Here is a 21,660-nt window from a genome sequence, read left to right as displayed (position 1 = left end):
GGGGGGGGCGCGGGTCGCGCCGCCGGTCCTGCAGCATGGCGGCGGCGGGGGCCGGGGCTGCGCAGCCCCAGCCCGGGACGGGCGCCGCCGCCAGCGCCGCGCCCGAGGAGTCGTCGGACAGCGAGCCGGAGCAGGAGCCCGGCTCCCCGCAGAAGCTCATCCGCAAAGTCTCGACGTCCGGGCAGATCCGCCAGAAGGTGCGTGCGGCGGGTGGGGGCCGCGGGCAGGGCCTCGGGCTCCCGGCAACGCTGCGGCCGGTGCTGCCTCCGCGTCTCGCTCGGTGCCGCCGCCGACTCCCCCTCCCTCCCGGCACTGTCCGCGCTGCCGCCATCCCGGGCCGCCGCTCTGGGAGTCGCCAGAGACGTCCCCCAAACCTCCCCCTGCGGTCCGCGACGGAACCCCTTGAGCCCGTCCCTCAGGGAGCTGCCGCCGATCCCCCCCACACCCCGCTCCTCTCCTCCCACAGCGACCCCTCAGGGACTTGCCGGTGGCCACCTCACACCCCTTAAACCGCCCCTCAGGGATCTGTCGCTGACTCCCCCAAACCGCCCCTCGGGGACCTGCCAGCGACCGCCTCACATTCCCCCAAACCGCCCCTCAGGGGCTCGGCCATTCCCCCCTCACCCGTTGCTGGGAAGGTCTTTAATTGTGAAGGGGTTGTGTTAAAGGGTTTTATTTATCCCCATGTTTCCGGTGACACCCCCAGCCACCCCTCAGGGACCTGCCGGCGACCCCCAACCCACACCTCAGAGACCCCTTGAAAACAGCCCCCATGCTTTCCATGGACTTGTGAACCCCAAAATGCCTCGTAGGGATCTTCATAATGAACTCTTTCTCAGGTGCTCGTTAACAGCTGCCCCCTAAATGCCCTTCAGCATCTGCCAGTGCCCCCAGACTGCCCTCAGGGGCTCCTGCAATTGCCCCGGACCACCTGGCTGGTTGCCATCCCCAAAGTGCCTCTCTGAGCCTCCCCAGTTCCCCTGCCCAGTAGCCCAGCTTAGGCCACCCTCTTCCCAGTGCCCAGGTTCAGACCTGCCCGGGAGCTTTTCTATTCTGACAGTGATCAGTGTGCCCAGGCTCAGCAGGACGCTGCCTTACCTCTTTCCTTCCTTACTCTCTTCTCCTGTAATATTTTCTTGGAGTCGTAGAAGTCAGATTTGGGCTCCCTAGTGCTGCACCATGGTATGAACTCTTAACGACATCCTGTCTCTTCCCACACCATGAGGCTGCATCTCCCCTTTTTCTCCCCATGTCACAGTTGCCAGGGGCTCCCTCCTCACCTTCCTGAGAACCCCTGCACATCCAAGCCATGCCTTCCTGTCACATTGTGCCATTATCACTTTCCAACACCCCCACTCCTGTGGTCCCGTTGGACTTGGCATAAGTCACTGGCTCATAGTTAGAGCTCTGCTCTGGAAGGTGCAGCTCTTGCTGTTATTCCCTAAAATCAGTGCATTCTTCCCTCAACATCTTCCCGTTCTTTTTGTGGTTGCAGCTCAATTTTCCACATCTTACCCTGTGCTTTTACCTTTCTGTAGCCAGATAGTGGTGCTTAGCTTTCTGTCTGGTCAAACAGGGATCTTAGAGCTGGTTAGTCTTTGTTCCCAGCTTTTTCTGTCCTGCTTTGCCTTCTGGGTAAGGTAGCAGTCCTTTCCACCAGGATTCCTTTGGCCCAGTCATATTTTACCCCTCTGTGTCTTGTTCTGGAACGATAACACCGTTTTTAGGGGCAGTACCAGCATTCTGCAACTACAACCACAGCTGTAGTTCCTCTGTATTGTTACTGTAAGAGAAGATGCGAAGATTTCCTTCAGCCTTAGGCTGGGAACCACCCATAGGGAGTTTCCCTTTTCTGTACTATTTTTATTATAGCAGCATGATTTTTCTTTGTAGCCATTAAGCTCCTGTGTAACTCTTGGACTGTTATGTGATGTGTTTCTGCTTAGAAATACAAGGTTAGTTGCTGTGCCATCACGTGTCCTGTGATCACCTTGTCTCTGCAGCGTGGGCAAGCGCGGTGCAGCTGTGGGGATGCAAAGGCTCGCTCAGCGCTGGTGTTGCAGCTCAGTGTTGCTTCTCTGGTATTCATAGCAAAGGAGAGTAAATGTCTCTGCACGATGCACTGTCTGAAGCGTTATTCAGAGGGGTCTTTTTCCTGCTGGCTGGTTTGCCCTGCTTTCAAACACAGAGCCTGTCATCATTTTACTGCTCATTGTTGTTTTACCACGTCGGTCCTGGTTCTGCAGCCCCCCTGACAAAGGGTGGCCATAGGTGGGGACACGGCAGGGCTGCTGCCCTGTCTGCAGCGTGCTGCTGGCACTGCCACTGGCTGCTTGGGGCGAGGCACTGCACGTCTGGGCTGTGAGATGGTTCTTTTGGCCACCCCAGGAAACCCTGGAGCCCTCTAAACTGGTTGATGTTCTGTATCAAGCAGATTTCAGCTGTACTGTAGCACCAGGTGACCTGAGCCAGTCTGTTATTCTGCTGAGAAAAAAGATAAGACTTTTGAGATCTTGTCCTGCACACAGAGTGCTGAATATTAAGAATTTGTCTTGCTGGAGATCGGATGAACCTTGTGATTCTTAACACCGCCTGTGGCAGGGGTCTTGTGGAAAGGGAGGAAGGATGCTCTAGTCTGCCTCATTTGTGATGAGAAAGACTTTCTCAGTAGAGTGAGGACTCTTGCTTCCAGCAGGATGTTAGAGATGCTAAGATGAAAGGTGCACTGGATTGTATTTTTGTTTGGATATAGCAGAACACGTCTCCCTGTCCCTACTTAATCATTTTCCTCTTTTACATCACTTCCTGCATCAGCATGGCTGGAAAAAGCTGTTTGCATACACAGCCACTTGTGTATGCAAACATAAACATGGTGACAACAAGGATTATAAACAGATATTGTCTACAGCTATTAAGGCTGCTCTGTGCTAATCTGCAGAAAACATTTGACTAAACAGTGTCAGATTTTCCAAGTAAGTCCAGGTATTATGGTATCAAGGATTGATTTGTTCTGTTGCTTGTTGATGTCTTTTTGTTTTGCCGTTGTCCTTTCTACTTGCTGCTGCATGTATACATTTTCTTTGCCTTCGGGGCAAGGAGCAAAGACAACTTTGTGAGTAATCAGTTTTGATGAGAGTTTGAGGAGCTTGCTTCCTGTGTAAAGGCAGACCTAATTCTGAATTTGTTTGATGAATGACAGAGTGCAGACTACTGTAAGCTGTAGAAGCTGTTGGACAGGTCTCTCAGTGACAGTGAGAGATGCAGGCAGACTTTTACTGCGGCCTGAGGATATAAATCTCTTCTGACCACATCTTTTGCTGCAGTTAGCTTAGGATTATGCCTGTAAGTACAGCTAAATCACCATGGAAGCTTACTGTTATCACAGCTTGAGTGCAAAGTCTGCTGTGGCCATGGAATTCCTCAGAATTTACTTGTTTGTCACAGTTGCAAACACTTTGAAGGTATGTTTTCCTTCCACTGGTCCTGCCATCTGTTTTCCTAAAAAATGTTTTAAAATAAAGCTGCTTGCCTGCAAGACCATAAAATGCCATTGAACTTGCTTCTGAGCCCACAGGTTGCTCATCTGTGTTTGGCTGAAGTAGGTTGGTGTGGTAGTAGTGGGGCAAATGAAATTGTTTGGATGTTTTGGGACTGAGAGCTTGGTGTGCAGGGTCTGAAGGCAAATCACAGCTAACATCTCTTTAGCTGAAAATCTGTCCCTTGTGAGGCAGAGGGCAGAAGGAGGAGTGGAAGGCTGAGTGTGCTTGTTTGCTTTTAACTAGGAAGAATTTTTGAGGCAGAGAGGAAGGTATAAGGGAAGCATGTTTAGCAGTCTTTTAATGATTATTATTCTGGGTAAGGAAGAAAACCTCATAGGATCAGGTATAGCAGGTGGTGTGGCTGCTCTTGTCTCAGCTGGCAGAGAAGCAGAGGCTGTGTAACGTGTTTGATCTGTCGTTTTTAGACCTGTCAGGCTTGTACCAGCATCCACCTTCAGTGTGCTGCTTTTAGCCCCTCTCTGTTGGTGCAGCTGCAGAAAGTGTTGGTGGGCTGAGGTGCAGTGTCTTTGAATGGATGGGAATTAGGAAGGAGATTAAATAAACTAAGAGAAGGAAGATGTGTGTGAGGAGAGGCAACAGCAGGATCTTGCTCCCACCTCCTAAGCAGAGCTGAGGCCTCAGCTGGAACCAGCTGGAGTGGTAATGTCATCTCATTGCCACTTGGTGTGGAGAAAGGCACAGGAACATCCAGAGTGGTCCCGGGAGCTGAGGGTGTGAAATGGAGGAGCACAGCACCTTGTATGAGCTCTGACAGTGAAAGGTGCTTCTTCCTTTGAACCTGACCTTTCATTGCCAGTGTCACATCACAGCCCTGGGAAAGCAGGAGGGCGGGTGGACAGGCCACCTTCCCGTTTCATTCATCAGTTCTGCGGGACGTCGCTATGCTGAGCTCTCAGTTTGTTTACCAGACTGGATTTCAGCAGCGTCCTTGGGTGGCATCAGGAGGACTTCTTGTTTAGACTAGTTCAATCTAAGTTCTGTTTACTTTCACAAGCAATTTCTCTCTAGTATTTTCATTTTTATAACCATTTATCCTTGCCTTGAACTTTTAAAGACAAGTTTGCAGTATATATTTCACCAGAGTTGCAAACAGAGTGAGCAGCTATCCAAACTGTCTGGGATATTGGAAGCTGTCTAGCTCCAGTAGCAGAGATATGTCAAGTTAATTTATACTATGAAAAGCAGGATAAATTAACTGGTACTGAGCTTTATGCTGTGGTGGACAGACTGTTCAGTATCTGAAATAGCACGTTTCTGATCTCTGTGCTGTGTACCAGGTGCAGATGATGCCTTCTGTGCTATGGGAAGTTGTGATTCCCTCTCGGATCAGCAGCTTTGGGGTCTCAGAGCCATCCTGCAACATAAAGGCAAAAAAAAAAATTGGGAGGAAGCAAAATGTTTCTCCTCGGTTTTGTGCAACTTTCCAGAGTAGACTGAGTCCTCAAACACATGGTGGGCAGCTGAAGAAAGCTCATTTTGTTTCTTCTTGTATTGCCTATTAGATAAAATGTCTGTTCTGTAGGTAAAGAAGTGTTATTTTTATTTCTGGAGGGCAAATGTTTAAAGGTTTTCTGAGATGAGATTAGACTGAGGAAATTGGAGAAGTTTATTAGTTTGAAATACAAGTATTGAAAGAAGTATTATGATAAGAAGCAAAGTATTTCAGTAAAGAGACATTATAAAACAGATGAGGAAGGAATTTTCAGGAATTTATGGCTTAATTCATATTCTGTCTGTGGCATCTTCCACTATAACATATTAAAATGTCTGTCTGGTTTTGGTTTACTGCCTTCTAGGAGTGTCTGAAAAAGGACACTTTAGGAGCTTCATGCGTCATACATGGTGGTGGCTCATGCTTTAATCCAGGTAGAAACTGTGAACTTTTCACTTAAAGAGAGGGAATTGTTGCAAAAGAGAAGTTTTTGTGATTGAACAGAAACCGAACATCTTGGGCACAGGTTCTGAGGACATTAATTTTCTTGGATTAGCAGCATGAACAGCCTGGTTTGTTCTCTGAGCAGTAAGGACAAATGTGGGGTTGTAGGTTGAACGAATGTTTCTGCCCCTTGACTCAGTCTCCATTCAGTTTGCTCTGCTCTTCAGGCTCATCTGCTCTGACAAAATTGGGAAGCTTCCCAGCACTGTGTTTCCACTGGTGTACTGCAAGTTTGCCTCGCTGCTGGAGAGTTTTGGATGCTGTATGAAAGCAACAGCTGTTACTTCCTTCTTAAAAAAAAAAACCAACCCAAACTAAAAAAACCCCACCACACAACAAAACAAAGCACAAAACCACACGCACTTGTAGCGTTTCTCATTCCTTCTAACTATAGATCAGGTTCCAGGAACTAAAGAGCTAACATTAAACTTTTGCATGTTTTGAGAGCATGGATTTACTTAAACCACATTGCTAAAAAGTACATTGCCGGGCTACTAATTATTCTCTCAAATAAAATTACAGACAAAATAAAATAGGTATTAAATGTTTTGATTTTTTTTTTAAATAAAATTAAGTCAAATATTTAGAGTATTTCCCCCCATCCAAACCCTGTTGCTACAAAAAAAAGTTGTTATTTTACTTTGGAGGAGTACTGAATTATAGATGCAGACTGTGAAATGTGTATCTCCAGATTACCTGATTAGAAAATCCAGTGTACTATATAAGACACTACATAACTTTACCTTCTTTAATTACAAATCCAGTGTGATTTTTTCTAAAATAGCAGATATACCTGCATATGTCAGAGGAAGCAGAAGTGAGATAGAGAGGGGTTTATATTCCCTACTTCCTGGAAAGCTGAAGGTTTGCCCTAAATATTGGCACAGCAGCACTGGAAATTTCACGGCAAAATACTGTCCCAAGTGAAAAGCACCTTCCTCTTGGAATATGATTTTTTTCAAGGTTTCAAATGTACAAACCATTATTTGAAGGAATTTTTTATTAGCTCTCCAATGAAACCATTTGTTCCCTGCTTTTTTCCCCACTAAGTGGTTATTGCTTCTTGTTTCACTAAGAATTTACGTGTCTCTTAAAGAAAGAAGATGCTTCAGTTTGGTTCTGCAGCTCCATGGGATGGTTGTGCAGGGGCAGGTGAGCAGCTGGGGCAGCAGCAGTGGCCCCCAGCAGCTGCTGTGCTTTGTGTCCCTTCCCCACATTTTGCCTCAAAGGCTGCAGAAAGCAAAGCTTTTTGTGTGTGCCCCGGTGAGCAGAGCTGCACCTCTGCAGCACAGCCAGTGCTTCCCCAGGGTACAGAGCTTGCTGTCTGCAGTTCCTGGCCCACACCTGGGCAGGAGAGCAGCTCCACTGAGGAAGGCTAAAGCCATCTGCCCTCCTGTCATCCAGAGAGGAAAAAAGTGGCTTGCTGGCTACAACGTGACCACTTCCAAGTCAGATAATTGATTAATATGGAGTTACTCCGTTTGGGTTCAGAGCAGATATTTTTGTTTCCTCACTGTCTTATTGCCAAGTCGAAAAGTTTTACATCTGATACCTGTTTTGATGTTCTGGTTTGCCTTTTTTGAGAAAGGAAACGCCCTGTTGACCGCGTAGTGTTTGCATCGAGCACATTGTACTGGGGCCTTGCAAGTTTTAATAAATTTATCCACGTGATTTACTAGCGAGGAGAGGTGATACCACCGCAGTTTCCCACAGGGGGAATGGAGTCACATACTTCTTGTATCAAATGCACAAAATCACACAGGGCATCCCCAGATCTGGGAACTGAGGCAGGTGCTGCTGGAAGCTCCAGGGTCATGTCGTGACCTGTGGGACAGCAGCTGTCACTGGTCCTTGAACAGCAGAAATGCAGCTCATAGAACGTGGAGGGCGAGCTGTGTGCCCTTCAGACTGCTCTGGGCTGAAGCAGGGCAGAGCACTCTTTTGAGAATGTGCAGGTCTATCACTGAGATTTTATTAGAAATCAGGATTCTGGCCCCTTCTGTTCAGCTGAAAGTTAACAAAACGGTGTTCCCAGGGCTGTGCTCATCTTTCTTGTTGTTGCTGGTGCTGGCTAAGATGTCTTGGCATGGTCAAAGGTATTTGCAGGACATTAAAACAGGGAAAGTGGAAAAACAAATTAAAAGCTTTGGAGTATCCTTTAAAAACTATGTTAAATAGATGAGGAAAAAAAAACTTAAAAGCATAGGTTGTTTAATACATAAATATGGAAAATCTGATAGCGACAGTTGTTACAGATGAGATAAAAATAAGTTCTAAGATACCTAAGTATTAATTAAATGGCCAAAGACCAAAAGCCACTTTCTTCCCTCGCCCCATTGTAATACCAGTTGGAGTAAAAGGATGAGGATTTGGCCCTGCCTCTGCCAGTCACTACCAAATAAGGCTCCTTGCAGAATTCAGTAGCAGAGTTGATGGGAATCCAGACACAGTGGGAGGAAGCTGTCTTTCTCTCAGCCTCCTCAATACAAGGGCAAAGGATTCAGCTTTCTTCCTCAAGGTGTAACTTTCGCTTTCCCATGTCCTGAAGTTCTCGTACCGGTACTTGCTGCTGACTTTTCCTTCCTACTTGGCCAGGATCTCCGTGACGTGTAATGGTGTGGGAAGGCTGGGGTGGTTATGATTGTGAGGATGAGATCCACAGCTGTATTCTGGCTGTGCTTTCCCTCACATTGGCTGTTCCTGTGCTCGCACCCATCGTGCCTCCCCAGCCTGACACTCTCGTATCAGATGGCCCTGACAACCCGCTATGGTGAGTGCCCAGCTCCTTCTGCCTGCTGCTGAACAAAATGGGTTGACTGCGGTGTTTTTTGGTAATAACTTGTCTCTAAATGAATAAGAGTGTGACTTAAGCTCTGCTGGTACTGGCTGCAGCATGAGGGGGTTCTATGGACAAGCTGTGATTCCAGATGAGGTTTTATTGCTGCGTCTCAGCAGCAGAGCCACGTGCTTCTGAGCTCAGATGGGGGTTCTGTGGTGCTGGTGAGTAGCCTGGGGACAGGCATGTCTTGGAGATGAAGGTTTCACAGCAGGTAATGTGTTTTGACATTTTTTGTGTTTGGGGAAAAATGCCCAAGGAAGGGATGTAGTTGTGCATGTGTAGTTTTAGATGGTAGAAAAAATAACTGTCAAATTTGTCGTGTTTGTTCTTAAATCTATAAAGTTCACATTTAATTAATACCCTTTAACATTTTATTCCATTCCAAAGTTTTCAAGTAGCTTTTAAACTGTTGCCTTTTTCCCTTTGGTTATCTCTGGATGAGTTTGAGCCTTTATCTTCCAGCTTTACTATGGTTTGACTGAAGCTTTGTGCTCAGTTCCCCTCCTGAGATAAATGTGTTTGGGAAGGATGCCTGGAGCCTATGGAAAGCATACTGAGGGCTTAAGCAGTTAGTGTGCCAGGAGTTGTCCGGTTGCTAACTTATCCTGAATCCATGTACTGGTGTGTTTTTCATTCTCTCTTCTAAGTAGCTGACCAGGGTATTTATCTATTTTAAGTACTTTGCTTGGAGCTCTCTGACTGAGCTCATTTTGCTAGAGAACTGTGTGATGATAGGCTGTATTTTGTGTTTCCTTTCCCATATACCTCTTTATCTGCTTTCAAATTTGTTTTCCTTTGTGAATTTGTTCACTTTGGGTCTGTGGCTGTGCATCCCTTTCAGAAGAGTCATTCAGAATAGTAGCAGCTGAACATGGTATTGAAAAAGAGCTGGTTCAAAGACCTGTTCTTTGTTTACTGGCTGCAGCATGAACTAATGAAGAATGAAGTATTTGAGCATTTGTCTGTGCCAAGGCAAATTCAAGCCTTTTCAGTATTCATTTGATACAAACTCCTGTTTTTCACTGCTGATCTGGAGAATGAGCTTGCATTTCCTGTTTCAGTGCCCTTCCAGCTCTGTGTGGCCCGGTCACTGCTCTCTGCTGTGGACTCTGCTGGGCTCAGGAGCTGCAGGGAGGCTGGAGGAGAGCAGTCACACTCACTCTGTGTGCAGTGCAGCTCAGTCAGCAGAGATGGAGGTTACAAAGAGGAGCATTGGGAGGATGGTTGGTAGGGGAGTTTTTGCAGGCTTTCCCATGTGGTTGTATAGAGGTCTGTGCTGTAACCTCTCATGGGTGCTTCCCAGTTTATAAGGCATAGGTTACTAAACCCAAATGGAGTGAAGCAGTTTACACTGAGGGCCTGGCCAGTGCCCCCTTCATCAGTGGAGTGCTCGGCTGCTGGTACTGGATCACTGGCTCACTGCCCCAGCTTCTATTTTGACATTTGATTCCTGCAGCTGACCTCTGATTTTCTTTTCTTTCTCCCTCTTCTGGAGTCCTTTTGTTGCAGTGAGTTCACATAATGTCTTGTCCTTTAGATACCAGTGAAAGAAATCTTAATGCCATTTTCATTTTTTCAGAGCCAAGTGCATTTAATGTAGAATTTCCAAACAGGACTACACAACCTGTAAGTTCCTTGTGCTCCTCTATAGATCTGTATAGCTCTGTGTGTCCCATACTTAGAATTGCTGTACTTATCCAGATTTCCCCCTTCCAAGCTTCCTGGAGTTAATTTCCAGGGTGTGACCACTGTCTGGTGGAAGGATGTTGCTCTCGGATTAGCTTGTTAACCCCTACCCTCTTGACCTTTCATGTCTTATTCTATGGGGTTTGTTAGATTTATTCCTGTAGTTTCTTTGTTGGATTTACTGTGTTTCGGTTGATTTCTAAATATTTATTAGTTCCGTGTTTATGACCACAAAGAGCTTTTATGAAACCAGGTACTAAAACTGTTTTACCCAAAACAAGGTACAGCACTCCAGATATGTACCTGCCCTAGTGTGGCAGGGCTGTCTGGCCATGTTTAAGCAACCGCAGATCTACTCCCATTTTTTTGCCAGAGTTTACCCAAAATCAGTGACTAGATGAGATAGTTTGGTGGTGGGGATCAGCTGTCTGTAAAATTCCCTAGTAAGCACATAGGAAGATAGCCCGTCAGTTCCACATATGCTTTTATGTTTTGTTTTCTCCTCTGTGCATTTGGTGTTTTCTTAGTCAGTTACTTGTTGTTTGGCATCAGTGCCCTGCTCAGTGTTTTATGATGCATACAAATAAAACCAGTGTGTGCCCTGAAGTTTTCACATTCTGAAGACACATGGAAAACAGAGAAATCCAGATGCTGAGGACTTCAAGTTTGGGATTCTTTAGTTGCTGTTTCGATAGTTCTTTTTCTGCATTGGAAAGAAAAACCAGTGGAGCAAAATTTTTGTTTTAGATATGCTCACTGAATAACTGCCCTTAAGAATATGTCATGACCTCAGCAGTAAAATAGGGTGCATTGTTCTTCCTGTGTCTGTATCAAACACAGTTTGGACCTCTCTGTGCCGAGGGACACTTGCCAGCCTGGCAGGTAGGAATGCCTGACAGTCACCCTCAGTCGGGCTGATAGGGCCTTGTTGTCCAGATTAGGAGATCAGTTTTATCAAAAGCCCTACTTCCAAATGGGGCAATAGGCTTAAGCTTCAGGAAAGGATTGTCTGCTCCTGTGTTTCGCATAGTGAGCAGTGCTGCGTGCAGGAGAACAAGGGATGTAATCTGAAAGCAGCTGAAATCTGTCGTGCTTGTTCCTGACTTTTAGTAGAACCACTCATGTTATCAGTATAGAAAGCATTTAATCTGTGTAGGCTGTCTCTGACCTCCTGACATGGGTTACTGGGTGCAGAGACACCTCAGATGAGCAGTGCCACAAAAAACACAGCTGTGTCTTGCTGGTTTTGTGAATGGCTCTTGTTAATCTTTTGGCTTCTTGTTCTTATGAGGTGGGACTGTGGGAAGGGGAAGCAGTGAAGCACAAGGCTCTCTTAAGTCCTTAGTTTAAGTCCTCTGAGATGTTTGAAACCGTTCCTGTTGACAAAACTTTTCTTTCGTCCGTTCAGGATTAGGCCTGAACCCTGCACCCATTTTGACAGGAGAAATCTGAGAACGTATTATTTCTCTTCCTAAATGTCAGGTTTTAAAAGAGCATGAGTTGGGGGGAGGGTTGTGTATTGCTTGCCATGAACTGAATTTTTTTCTGCAGGAAGTTGCTTTTCTTCAAGGCCAAAGATAAATAGTAAAACGCTAGAAATTTCCTAGGCCCTGCCTTTCAGCTGTCTAATCCTGTTCTTTGCACACTTCGTAAGACTCTCTGCTACGTGCAGTGTTGCTTTAAATTGTCAGGGTTTTTTGCACTGATTTGTAATATGATAGAAAGGGGTCACTGTTGAAACCAGTAGCACATCATTTTAGGCTTGATCCAAGAAGAGAATTCATTTTTTCACAGTGTTGGCTGCCCATGGAATGCCATGCCACAGGACACCACTGGAGAGGGACTCAGCTGGATAGAAAGCAGTCTGAATAGTTCCATTGCAAACAATTTTAGTATTTATCCTGGATAGGATGCATATAATCAAACCTCATAATGTTTCAGGGCAGTAGATTTTCCTGTGGGATCCAATATATGACACTAAAAATAGATTTAACTCTCTCTTTTCGTTATGGGAGAAGGAATTTCACATTTATCTTGATGAAGTACATGCCCAATAACCTGCTCAGAGTAGGTCCTCAATTAAAAAGCTGCATAGAGGCTGGTGAGCAGAAGTAACTGTTCATCTCCCCCCTGATCTTTCATGTGGTGTCACTTTGCAGTCAGGTCCTTTCCCCAGTTCATTTTCTCCTGCTGCATTCCTCTGCAAGTAGCAAGTCCTTTGGCTGTAAAATCAGAAGAGAGGAGGAGAAAGGCAGCAGCGTCTGCATCATTTTATAAAGTCATCTTGATCTTATCTCTGGCCCTTTCCGCCCAAACCCACCGAGCCGTGTGCGGAGTGAGTGCCTATAAATAGCTGCTGCTCTTGTGCAGGGATGGGCAGCGCTGAACCAGAGCCGTGTTTGCTCTGAGCAGTGCAGCGCTGCTGCTCTGGCCTTTCATGTCTGAGCTGGGGAACTGAGGTTTTCTATACATAGAGCCTGGCAATGACATAAATGCTGCTTAGGGCGGAGCAAGGTGACCCCTGGGATTGTTGCCTTTTGGTTAAAAAAAAAAAAAAAAAGAGGGTTTAAAAGAGGAATGGAGGAATGCAGGTCTTGTGCAGAGGTGAGTGAGCCCAGCCGAGGTGAGGGAGCCCTCGGAGCCGGAGCCGAGCGGGAGTGGTGGGAGCTGAGGGGAAGCAGAGACCTGGTGGCTGCTGGTGGGCTGGGCAGGAGTGTGAGCGGCCACAGGGCCGCTGCCTGAGCCTGGGGAGTGTGGGGTCTGGCTGACCCCATCTAACCAGAGCTGTAAATAAGCATTGCAGCAGAGCTCCGAAATCTCCGCCTGCAAGTTGTTTTTTTTTTTCATCAGACTCCTGGCTGACTTGATATCTTCAGACTTTGCATCCCAGGAGTCTTCCCCAGGATTCTTAATTCCTCTCTGACTTCAGTTCAGGGCTTTGCAGAGTTCAGAATCTACTTTCTCTGTCTCATTTTTTAATTATATGTATTTTTTTCCCAAGGAATCCAAAAGATCACTCTATGTTTCTGTTTTAATCTGGAAAATCTCCTGCCACTTTCCCATTTTCTTCCCTGTAAAAAGTAAACTGCAGAAATGTGTGATTTCTTTAGCATGGTAATTTGGATGCTGTTGCTTTACGTTTCTCTTTTATACTCAGGTGCTGGACGTTAAAGTAACTCATCAGAGAGACATTTTTATGTATGTGTATATATTTTAGTGGGTCTCCACAGAATTGGGTAGTGCTGTTTGTTCCATTTGACATGTGGAGGATGGAGGCACGGAGAGTGAAAATTGCTTTATAACTCATGAAAAGACTGTTGCAGAGTAGGAGCATGAATGCACTTTCCCGGTTCCAGGTGAGTGCCTTCAGCTCTGGCCCTGCCTTTGGGACCATTTCAGCAAGGGATGCTGTTGGGTCAGTCTTTGCACTCCATTTTCTCTTACGCTGAGGCTTCAGATTAAGATCATGGCTGAATTTCAGATTCTTTACGTAACACCAGCTCTAGGGTGGTTTAACATCTTGTTTCTGGGTATTGCTATAGTGTGTTTAACTTCCGGACCCTAAAGCCACTCCCAGGTGCCTTATGGCTTCTTAAAGAGTATTCCTACTGCTGTGTCCCTGCTGTGGCAGGTGGTGGAAAATGAGTGCCAAGATGCCTTTCAGTGACCACTCCAGAGTTGTGGAGAGCTGATGTGGAGCTGGCTGTTTGCTGGTACGAGCTCAGTCCGGGATGGAGCGTTTTCATTTTCAGTTTGCACTCTGCAGGCAGTGCCGTGGTACTCTGCCAGTCCCAGGGGAAGCAGGCACACTGAACTGCTGTTTGCCTGAGCACTGGCAGGTATTTCTGCCAGTGTGCAGGGGCATTTGTGAAACAGGACACTGGGAAATGGGGAGGCTTGGGCTGTGCTAACCTTGGAACTGGCCAGGTCCCAGGGTCCAAGATAGGTGAGGTTATTCTAGGAGATAGGGGAGCTCTCTCCCTTTTCTCTTTCCCAGCACAGGGAAGGAAGACTAGAGTGGCTTTTGTCTCCGACAGCTCTCTTTGGGATCTGTGGGTGTGTGGAGCCCACTCCTTCCCTGCTGATTTGGGAGTAGAGTAGACACCGTGGGGGTCCAGACCGTGTGATCTCCCAGGCCAGTTTGAGGATGGCTCTGTCTGGCAAGAAGCGTGGATTGGTAGATGGATGTTTTTCCTTATTGTCAGCATTTTTTCCAAGTGCTTGTTGAGGAAACTTTGAGCTTGGCAAAGGCCAGCGTATGTGGAAAGTATTAAAATCCGCAGCTGTTTCAAAGAGGAAAGACCCACATTAGAAATACATATAGCATTTTAAAAGCAAGTTTAATGCCCTGGAAAGGATTTCTAAAATGAACTAAGCCCCGTGGATCAGTAAGAGCATTTATTTTGTGCCCTGTAGTAGTTTATTTTGTGCCCTACTGTAGTAGCTCGACAGTGTCTGTTTGGTGCTGTTTGTGAATCAATTGATACTCATCAGTGACCTGACTTACAAACCTGAGTTTCGCTGAGACCTCTGGTATGTTAAAGCTGTGTCATTTTCCTGGCACCAAGATACAGAATAACCTGTCTTACAAGATTGTCAGACCATTTGTTTCCTGGGTTTTAACTGTGTGTTTATCACGTTCGGCTTTCTCAGCAAGAAATAGGTTCTTGGGACTGTTTCTTGGGGAGAGAAAGAAGTTTCTTGTGGTACTGAGGCCTGACATAGCACTGTTTGCCACTCCTAGGCAGTACTTTCAATCAGGAATTTGGGGCTGGACATCGAGACTTTTCTGCCTCTTGTCTTTCTGAGCTTTAGCTTTTGAGATTATTTTCGTGTATCTGTTGGTATTCAAAACCTGTCCTCAGCAAAGGAATCAAATGTATTTGACAAAGCAGACTGAAGTGCATGTGGATTCAATCCATACCCCCATGTATGCATAGTATGTGAGCGAGCATCTGGGCCTGTGTGTGCTGGTATGTCAGCCTAGTTCTAAAGCAGTTAAAGAAAAAAAAAGGCAGCGTGCGTAGACAGCTTTGGCACTGCAGCCCTGGGAAATGGCAGCCAGCCAGAGAGTGCTGATGCAGGGCCAAGACTCTCTGAGGAACACCAAATGCTGAGCTTGGATGCAGCTCCTTCTCCGCTCTAGTTTCACTCTTCACCCCCTGGGCTTGCAGCTTGCCAGCCCTGTGCCAGGTAGATGCTGATAATTTCACAAGGCAGAACTGGAAGCAGAGACAGATATCCCAGTGTGTGTGTGCTGCTAATCAGATGCCAATGACATGAAAGGCACAATTACCTGCGACTGAAGTCCGACCTCAGTGAGTTTAACTGTTGCACTCCTCAAGTCACTGTTAGACTTTGAAATTCAGTCTCATTCAGTCATAAGTTATTTATCTTTTTTGGTATCGTGATAGCACTGGAGACAAGGGTAAAACCGCACCGCGGTGTGGGTTGTGTGTTTGTGAGGGCTTAGTCTGGTTAAGTTTCCTCAGTGCTGCTGACTGACTGACTCTCTGAAACGCTCCCAGCAGAGGGCACTGGGGTTATTGATCTCCAGCTCCGGTTGTTCCCCTGCGGGTCTGCACTGGGAGAACAGGAAAGGTCCCTGTCAGTAAAACCTGTGCTTCACCCTCTCCTCTCCCGGTTTTGTAGACTGTCATAAAGGAGGGGATGCTGATGAAGCAGACCAGCTCCTTCCAGCGCTGGAAGAGACGATATTTTAAGCTGCGAGGACGAACACTCTACTATGCAAAAACTGCCAAGGTAAGGTCCTGCCAATACATGGGAGTCCAAGGAAGGCAGTCAGTGGTGGGGTTTGGAGGCGGGCGGGTGTCGGTGGGAAGGCAGCCCTCAGCAGAGAAAAGAGCATGTGCTCCTTAAGCACCTGTCTGCAGGCTTTGGAGCTACCAGAAGATCCCTGTGTTTTGCCTCACACTTGGAAATCCTCGGTTTTGAAGTAAAGCATTGAGGACCTGTGATAATGATTTTCCCACATTTTCCCTCCTTGGTGCATTCTAGTAGGGAATGGGCTCTGAATCAATAGGAAGGAGGGAATATGAATGAAAAGAGAAAGTGCAAGCAAGACAAGCAAGGCTAAAATTTATCAAATCAGAGCTGCCATGCATCTGGTTAGTGTGTTGATAGTCAACTAGATATAAAACTGTCTCCTTTCACAGGAACAAAGCCTACAGTTATTTGGTTTTTTAAATAATCCTTTAATAAAAATAAAGTCATTGAGTTCACTGACTAAAGACAAGCCAGAGTGAGCCCCAGTGTATGGAACTAGACTTCCAAGTCCATTATGTTGTTGGTGCTGGATGTTTGCTTCGGATCACAGAAGGCTGTGATGGACCATGCCAGGCAGACTCCCTTTGAGTCTGCTGCTTATACACTGGATTCAATAATTCATTGGGATTTTGAATTTTTCCTTTCCAGTCCATTATTTTTGATGAGGTGGATCTGACAGATGCCAGCGTGGCAGAATCCAGCACAAAGAATGTCAACAACAGCTTCACGGTAGGACTTTTTGCATTATTTTCCGTTCTTCTTTCATCTTTTCCTCACTCCCATGTCTTTTGCAGATTGTAAAAACATCTGAACAATCTCCACAGCGTCTTTCACTGAAAATAAAAAAAAATTATAAACTTGTTTTTCTTTACAACATGATAACTCATCTGTGTGCTCATGGGAAGTACCTCGAGTTTCTGTGTATTGTGCTAAAACAACATTCAGGGATTTGCTTACCTATAAGCTGGGAGGGCTTGATAGAACCCATTCACACAGTGGGACAGAAAAATTTGTTCTGCTGGGGGAGTTACGGGTAATGTTGATGTTTATGCTTCAGATCTTGGAGGAGTAATTTAGTTTTCCCTTCAGGCATTAAAATATGTAAACTTCTTTCTCTGACTTTATTTGTGTGTGTCTGTATGTATGTTTTTATATGTATGCTATATATAGTGGGAAAGCAAAAGGAGGAACAGAAAGAAATAGCACAGAAATAACTGTGGAATTGGTTCAGGATACTTGTTAGATGTGAAATGTGTGCCAGGTATTTGCAGTCTGGAGATGTGGTGGTATCCCTGCTTTATTTTCTCCAGGCTCAGGAAGTAGGAGGAAAAATTATTGTATTTCTGAGGTGCAGGTGTTCTTCAAGCTCCCTTTTGGGGGGAGTCCCTGGTGTGCAGAAAAAAGCCATTAACATCAGCCATGCAGGCTGAGTGTCAAGTGTTGGTGTGAGCTTTGGAATTGAGCAGCAATAACCTCCATGCAGCCTCTGAAGGGCTCAGGAGGGAGGAGGATGTGGAGAAAGGAGGCAGTGCTGCTCTGAGGAAGGTGAAAGGGGAGCAGTCCAGGAGGAGGGAGGAAGCTGACCCTGCAGGATGGTGACCTGTAGGTGGTGACCAAGGCTGAGCAGTGTGGCTTGTTTTAAACAGCATGCTTTAAACATCTGCCAAAGGCCATCTCTGTTGTGTAGCTGTAGCTTTTGGCTTTGCAGTGCCTGTGGAAAGCAGCCATGGCACCCACCCTGTGTCCAGATAAAACCCCAATACTTCCCAAAGCTTGAAAATACTTTCTACATCCATAATTGGACAGGTAGGAGGCCTGATAGTAAATATTGCTATCAGTTGTCAATGTGTGAGCACAGAGAGAAGGATTCTGCAGTGATTTCAGTAGGGGATACGTTTTCAAGAATGTGAAGTTACTTACCTGTTAATAAAGCATTTTATCTTGGATCTTGCTTCAGTTTTCTCAGATATAAATAAAGAGTGATTTTTCAGGTAAGTGTACTTTACTGTTTTTATTGTTGATATAGTTGGGAGAGATCTAATCTCCCTCAGGAACACTGTGTTTAGGGGTGGAAGGAAGTAGTGTGTTTGCTCTGTCAGATTGCCCCATCCAAGTCCAACAGTGAAGAGTTATTTCCAAGACTCTGGTATCAGGCTCTGCCACTCCCTGCCTCCCCTAGTACAGGGTTACCTTGAAGCTCAAGGAGCAGGTACAGTCTGCACTGGCTCCAGCTGAGCACTGTATCGTGGGGCTTGGGTAAACTTCAAGAAAAACGTTTCCTCTTAATTTCTGTTTACTCTGTATCATGGCTTATGGAGGGGCTTGACTGTGGTGTTGCTGCTGTTTGCTCTGCCCCATCGCTGCTGTCAGTGCTTTGGATGCCTTGCAGTTGTGCAGTTTTCTGTTGGTTTTCTTTGAGAGCACTCTGTCTCCCCTCTGTATTTCCCCTGCTTGGTTCCTCTCTAAAATTCAGAATTCTTTGATGCATTTTTTTCCCATTTCAAATCAGTGGGACACATGATTTGAGTTTTTCTCCTAAACTGAAAGCATGCAGCGCTTGGTGTTGTATAGCAGAGTTTTAGATGGCCTGGTTTTCTTATTGGTTTTCTGTTTTCTTCAATGGAGAGTGGTAGTTTTGGATTTATGAAAGAGTAGTTTCTTTCTGAGGAAATTCAGCCTCTCTCCAGGCATCTCTACTGCTTAATGTACAGATTCTGCAGGTCAGGTGCATGAGTGACACCCCCAAGGTACTGACAGAGGAAATGGGAGACAAAAACACCAGATAAAGCACTCAGAGGAGCAATGTGTATTTCAAAGAAAGAGGTAATAAGGGCTGACCAGTCAGAAGAGAAATTGGTGGCAGGGCAGTGAGGAGGATGAGGAGGCAGCATCAGGAGAGAAGAATACCAGAGCAAGAGCCAGCAAAGGTTATGCTGCATACATAGAGGAATAAGGTTGAAAAATAACTGCCAGTAAACCTTTTGCATAGGACGTGCCTGACAGGTAATTTGTTTGCTGTCAGCAGGCAGGAGAGCGAGAGAAGTGAGTTTTAAGACATAGACCTGTTCCTCTAAAAAGAAGAGTGTGTAATAACGAATTCCACTGTTGTTTGCTTAGTTGATCCTGCATAGATTTCCTCAGTAAGTGTGTCCTGTTTGCAGTGGGATGAGTTTTCAGGACTGCTACCCAGAGTTAATGGATGGATGACTACAGAATGGGCTGAGAGTGTGTGATTGGGGCATCTTTGACTTAAAATGTTGTACAACTGTGTCCCCTGAGGTGTAAGAAAAAGCTTGATGTTTAACTGTTATTCCTTTATGTCAGTTAGTGTGGCTGCAGAGGTATTTAGCAGGAAGCCTCTGGGAACAAATTTTACAGGAGGTCCATGCCAGACCTTTCTTCTCTCATTAGGCCAAAAGGTGTGGTATTTGCTGGTTCTGTCATATTTCTGCCACTTCTGTCCTTCGGAGTCAGCTGTCTACAAGGTAAATTCTTTTGGGATGTGTTGGCTGTAAGTGAAGGGAGTTTCCACCTGTGATCCCTCAGTATGTGGTGCATTTTCCTAGGTTTGCTGTCTTGCACAGGGCCTTAGGGAAGATCTGCTGTGGTACAAACTCAGTGATAACTGTGTTGTCTTGGTAGTTCAAGACCCTTTATTTCAAAGAGAGCAGTCAACTTTTAGCCTGGATTCTTGCCATCCGTGTGTGCTACATTTGTACTCATTATGGAATAGAATCATCAGCATTGGATGGGTGAGGGCAAAGCCTGACCTTGATTTCTGAGCAGAGCTTTCTCAGCCATACCCTCAAAACCTCTTGTGATTTCTAGAAAGCAGATGATTGGGGATCACACTGGGTGTATTGAGTCTTCCCAGTGAGACTTCAGCTCTTTCCATGAACGTTTTTTCTTGGACAGTGCAGTTTTGCAGTAACATGATTTGTAAGATGCCCACTTAATGGACTGGCCTGCAGCTGTACTAGGAGCATTAAAGCAAAGGATGGAGGGAGGATGGGTTCCATACTTTAACCTGGAATAGTGTTTTTTCCAGAACATGCCAGCAAGCCTGGCTTTTACTGATCTCTCTCAAAATGACTCTTTACCTATGTCATGAACCTGATCCATCCAATATGCCCCTTATTCCCTTCTCCCCTACAATGCTCATGAGGTTTGGGGGACACCAATCACTCTATTGCCTGGTGCTCAGGTCAACACTTTGTGTCCACAGCTGCCCCCACAAGAGTCGTTGAAAAGACTTTGGCCCAGTTTTGTAAATGTTTGTGTGGTGAACAAATTCTTCCTCCTCAGATCAGTGTGTGGGCTGAAGATCTGCTCTTTTCTAGAAGGTGCCAGCTGAGTTAAGCCTGCTGCCTTCAATGCAATTGGCACAGTTGATGGAGTGAGTCCTTATCACTTCATTGACCCTTTCCTGCCCTGTGGAATATCTATATTTGTATAAAGATAAAATATGTGTTCTTTAATACTAGTAAAAAACACCTGTCGTCATCAGGAGAGAGCCTGGAAAGGACATCACATCTTTCCAGGTACAGATTTTGTGTTCCAATATGATTCTCACATGGTGGTTTTATAAGTTTTCCAATTATTGCTGCCAAATGGTGGCGTGGACTTTCACCCTCATTCACAAAATATGAGTCACAGCATTCACTCTTGTCCCCTCTGATTGAAAGCTTTGAGATTCCATAGGAGCCTGTGTGGAGAGAGAGTCCTGTGTAGTTTGGTTTCTTCCTTCTGGTGGTGGAAGCTGATGGTGTAGTGGAAGAGCCATGCTGGTGACCCCTCCTCCATAGTTAAAGGCTCTGCACTAGAAGAGGTGGAGCTTGAGCTCCTGAGCTCCTGTAAACCCTCTTCTGTTGGGAAGTACCTCTCAGCTCAGCCGCAGACAGGAAGCAGCATATTATTCCAGTCAGCGCCTGCCTCTCCGCTGTACTGCCGTCAGAAGAAAACTTATCCCAGCTCCTCCTTAAGCAGCCAGCTAATCAGCTTGTGGGCAGTGGAACACAGCTCTGAGAGACTGACCACAGATGAGACAAATGCTGGGAATGGCAAGTCAGACACTCTGGTCAGGCTTTTCCTGAGGGAGTGGGCTGCTCTGGACACGGGTTTAGAGGACGACTGAACGTGAAAGGTAAGAGCAGGATTCTGAGTTTTCTGGACTGAGCACTGGGAAACGTGACTCCTGTGCCAGCATAACAGATCATCAGGAGCTCAGGTGCTTTGGAATATGTTTGCTACAAGCTCTTGCTGTTCAGTGTTCCCTCCTGAGGGGGTTTATGCAGATGAGTTCTCCAGAACAGGGCTAAAGGGAAATGTGCCTGCGGTGCTGTTGGAAGTGCTGCACCCATCAGTTAAGAAATTCTGTTTATTAACTGATGATTCACCCTGACCAATGTCCCAGGAGAGAGGAAGTATTGCGATTAGAGTAAAAGCTCTACTCCAGAGCACTTGCATGACTGGAGGCGACGGTGGTTGTGGTAGGTTGAGGAACAGGGAGTTGCTGGTGCTCGTGAAGGAGAGTGTGCTGTCATCTCTGAGAAGCAGTATGGATGTCGTTCTCCAGCTGTATGGAAGCCTGAGGTGTGCTACAATTTTATTTTATTATAACCTTGTTACTTAGTCCTGACTTTCCAGCAGCAAAGTTGCTAGTTTCTGTCTTGTGAAGTTGTACCTTACTATCTGATCTCCTCCAGACTCTGTATTTTTGCTCTACTGTCCCAGGGATTATTGATGCTGTGGAGAAATAGCATGAGTCTTCATTTTGGGGGAATTAACCATTCCTAAGAACAGGGGGCAGAGTGCTTGAACTTCAACAAAAGATTGAAGTGCTGAGGGTACTT

The 21,660-nt window shown here is 45.9% G+C and overlaps 1 protein-coding gene across 7 annotated transcripts in view; it reads left to right on the top strand.

The window, feature by feature from the left end:
• Positions 1–22: 22 nt before the first annotated feature.
• DGKD (diacylglycerol kinase delta) overlaps positions 23–21,660 on the top strand; it is a 61,280-nt gene continuing 39,642 nt past the window's right edge. For 5 of the 7 annotated variants that reach the window (XR_003537365.1, XR_003537364.1, XM_027703890.1 and 2 more), the window contains exons 1-3: positions 23–197; positions 15,674–15,784; positions 16,457–16,537. Coding sequence is in view for 4 of the 7 variants with exons in the window: in XM_027703890.1 (XP_027559691.1) it covers positions 36–197; positions 15,674–15,784; positions 16,457–16,537 (354 nt within the window). In the remaining 3 variants the exon portion in view is untranslated. Of the gene's footprint in view, positions 198–12,598; positions 12,626–15,673; positions 15,785–16,456; positions 16,538–20,727; positions 20,952–21,660 lie in introns of those variants that run through there. The other 2 variants (XM_027703892.1, XM_027703894.1) reach the window with 2 other exon arrangements.

The sequence above is a fragment of the Neopelma chrysocephalum genome, unplaced genomic scaffold, assembly GCF_003984885.1.
Source record: "Neopelma chrysocephalum unplaced genomic scaffold, ASM398488v2 Primary Assembly neopelma1_252, whole genome shotgun sequence".
In the NCBI taxonomy this organism is placed as follows: Eukaryota; Metazoa; Chordata; class Aves; order Passeriformes; family Pipridae; genus Neopelma; species Neopelma chrysocephalum.
Note: the sequence above shows the minus strand (reverse complement) of the source record. Positions and strands in the feature narration are given on the sequence as shown.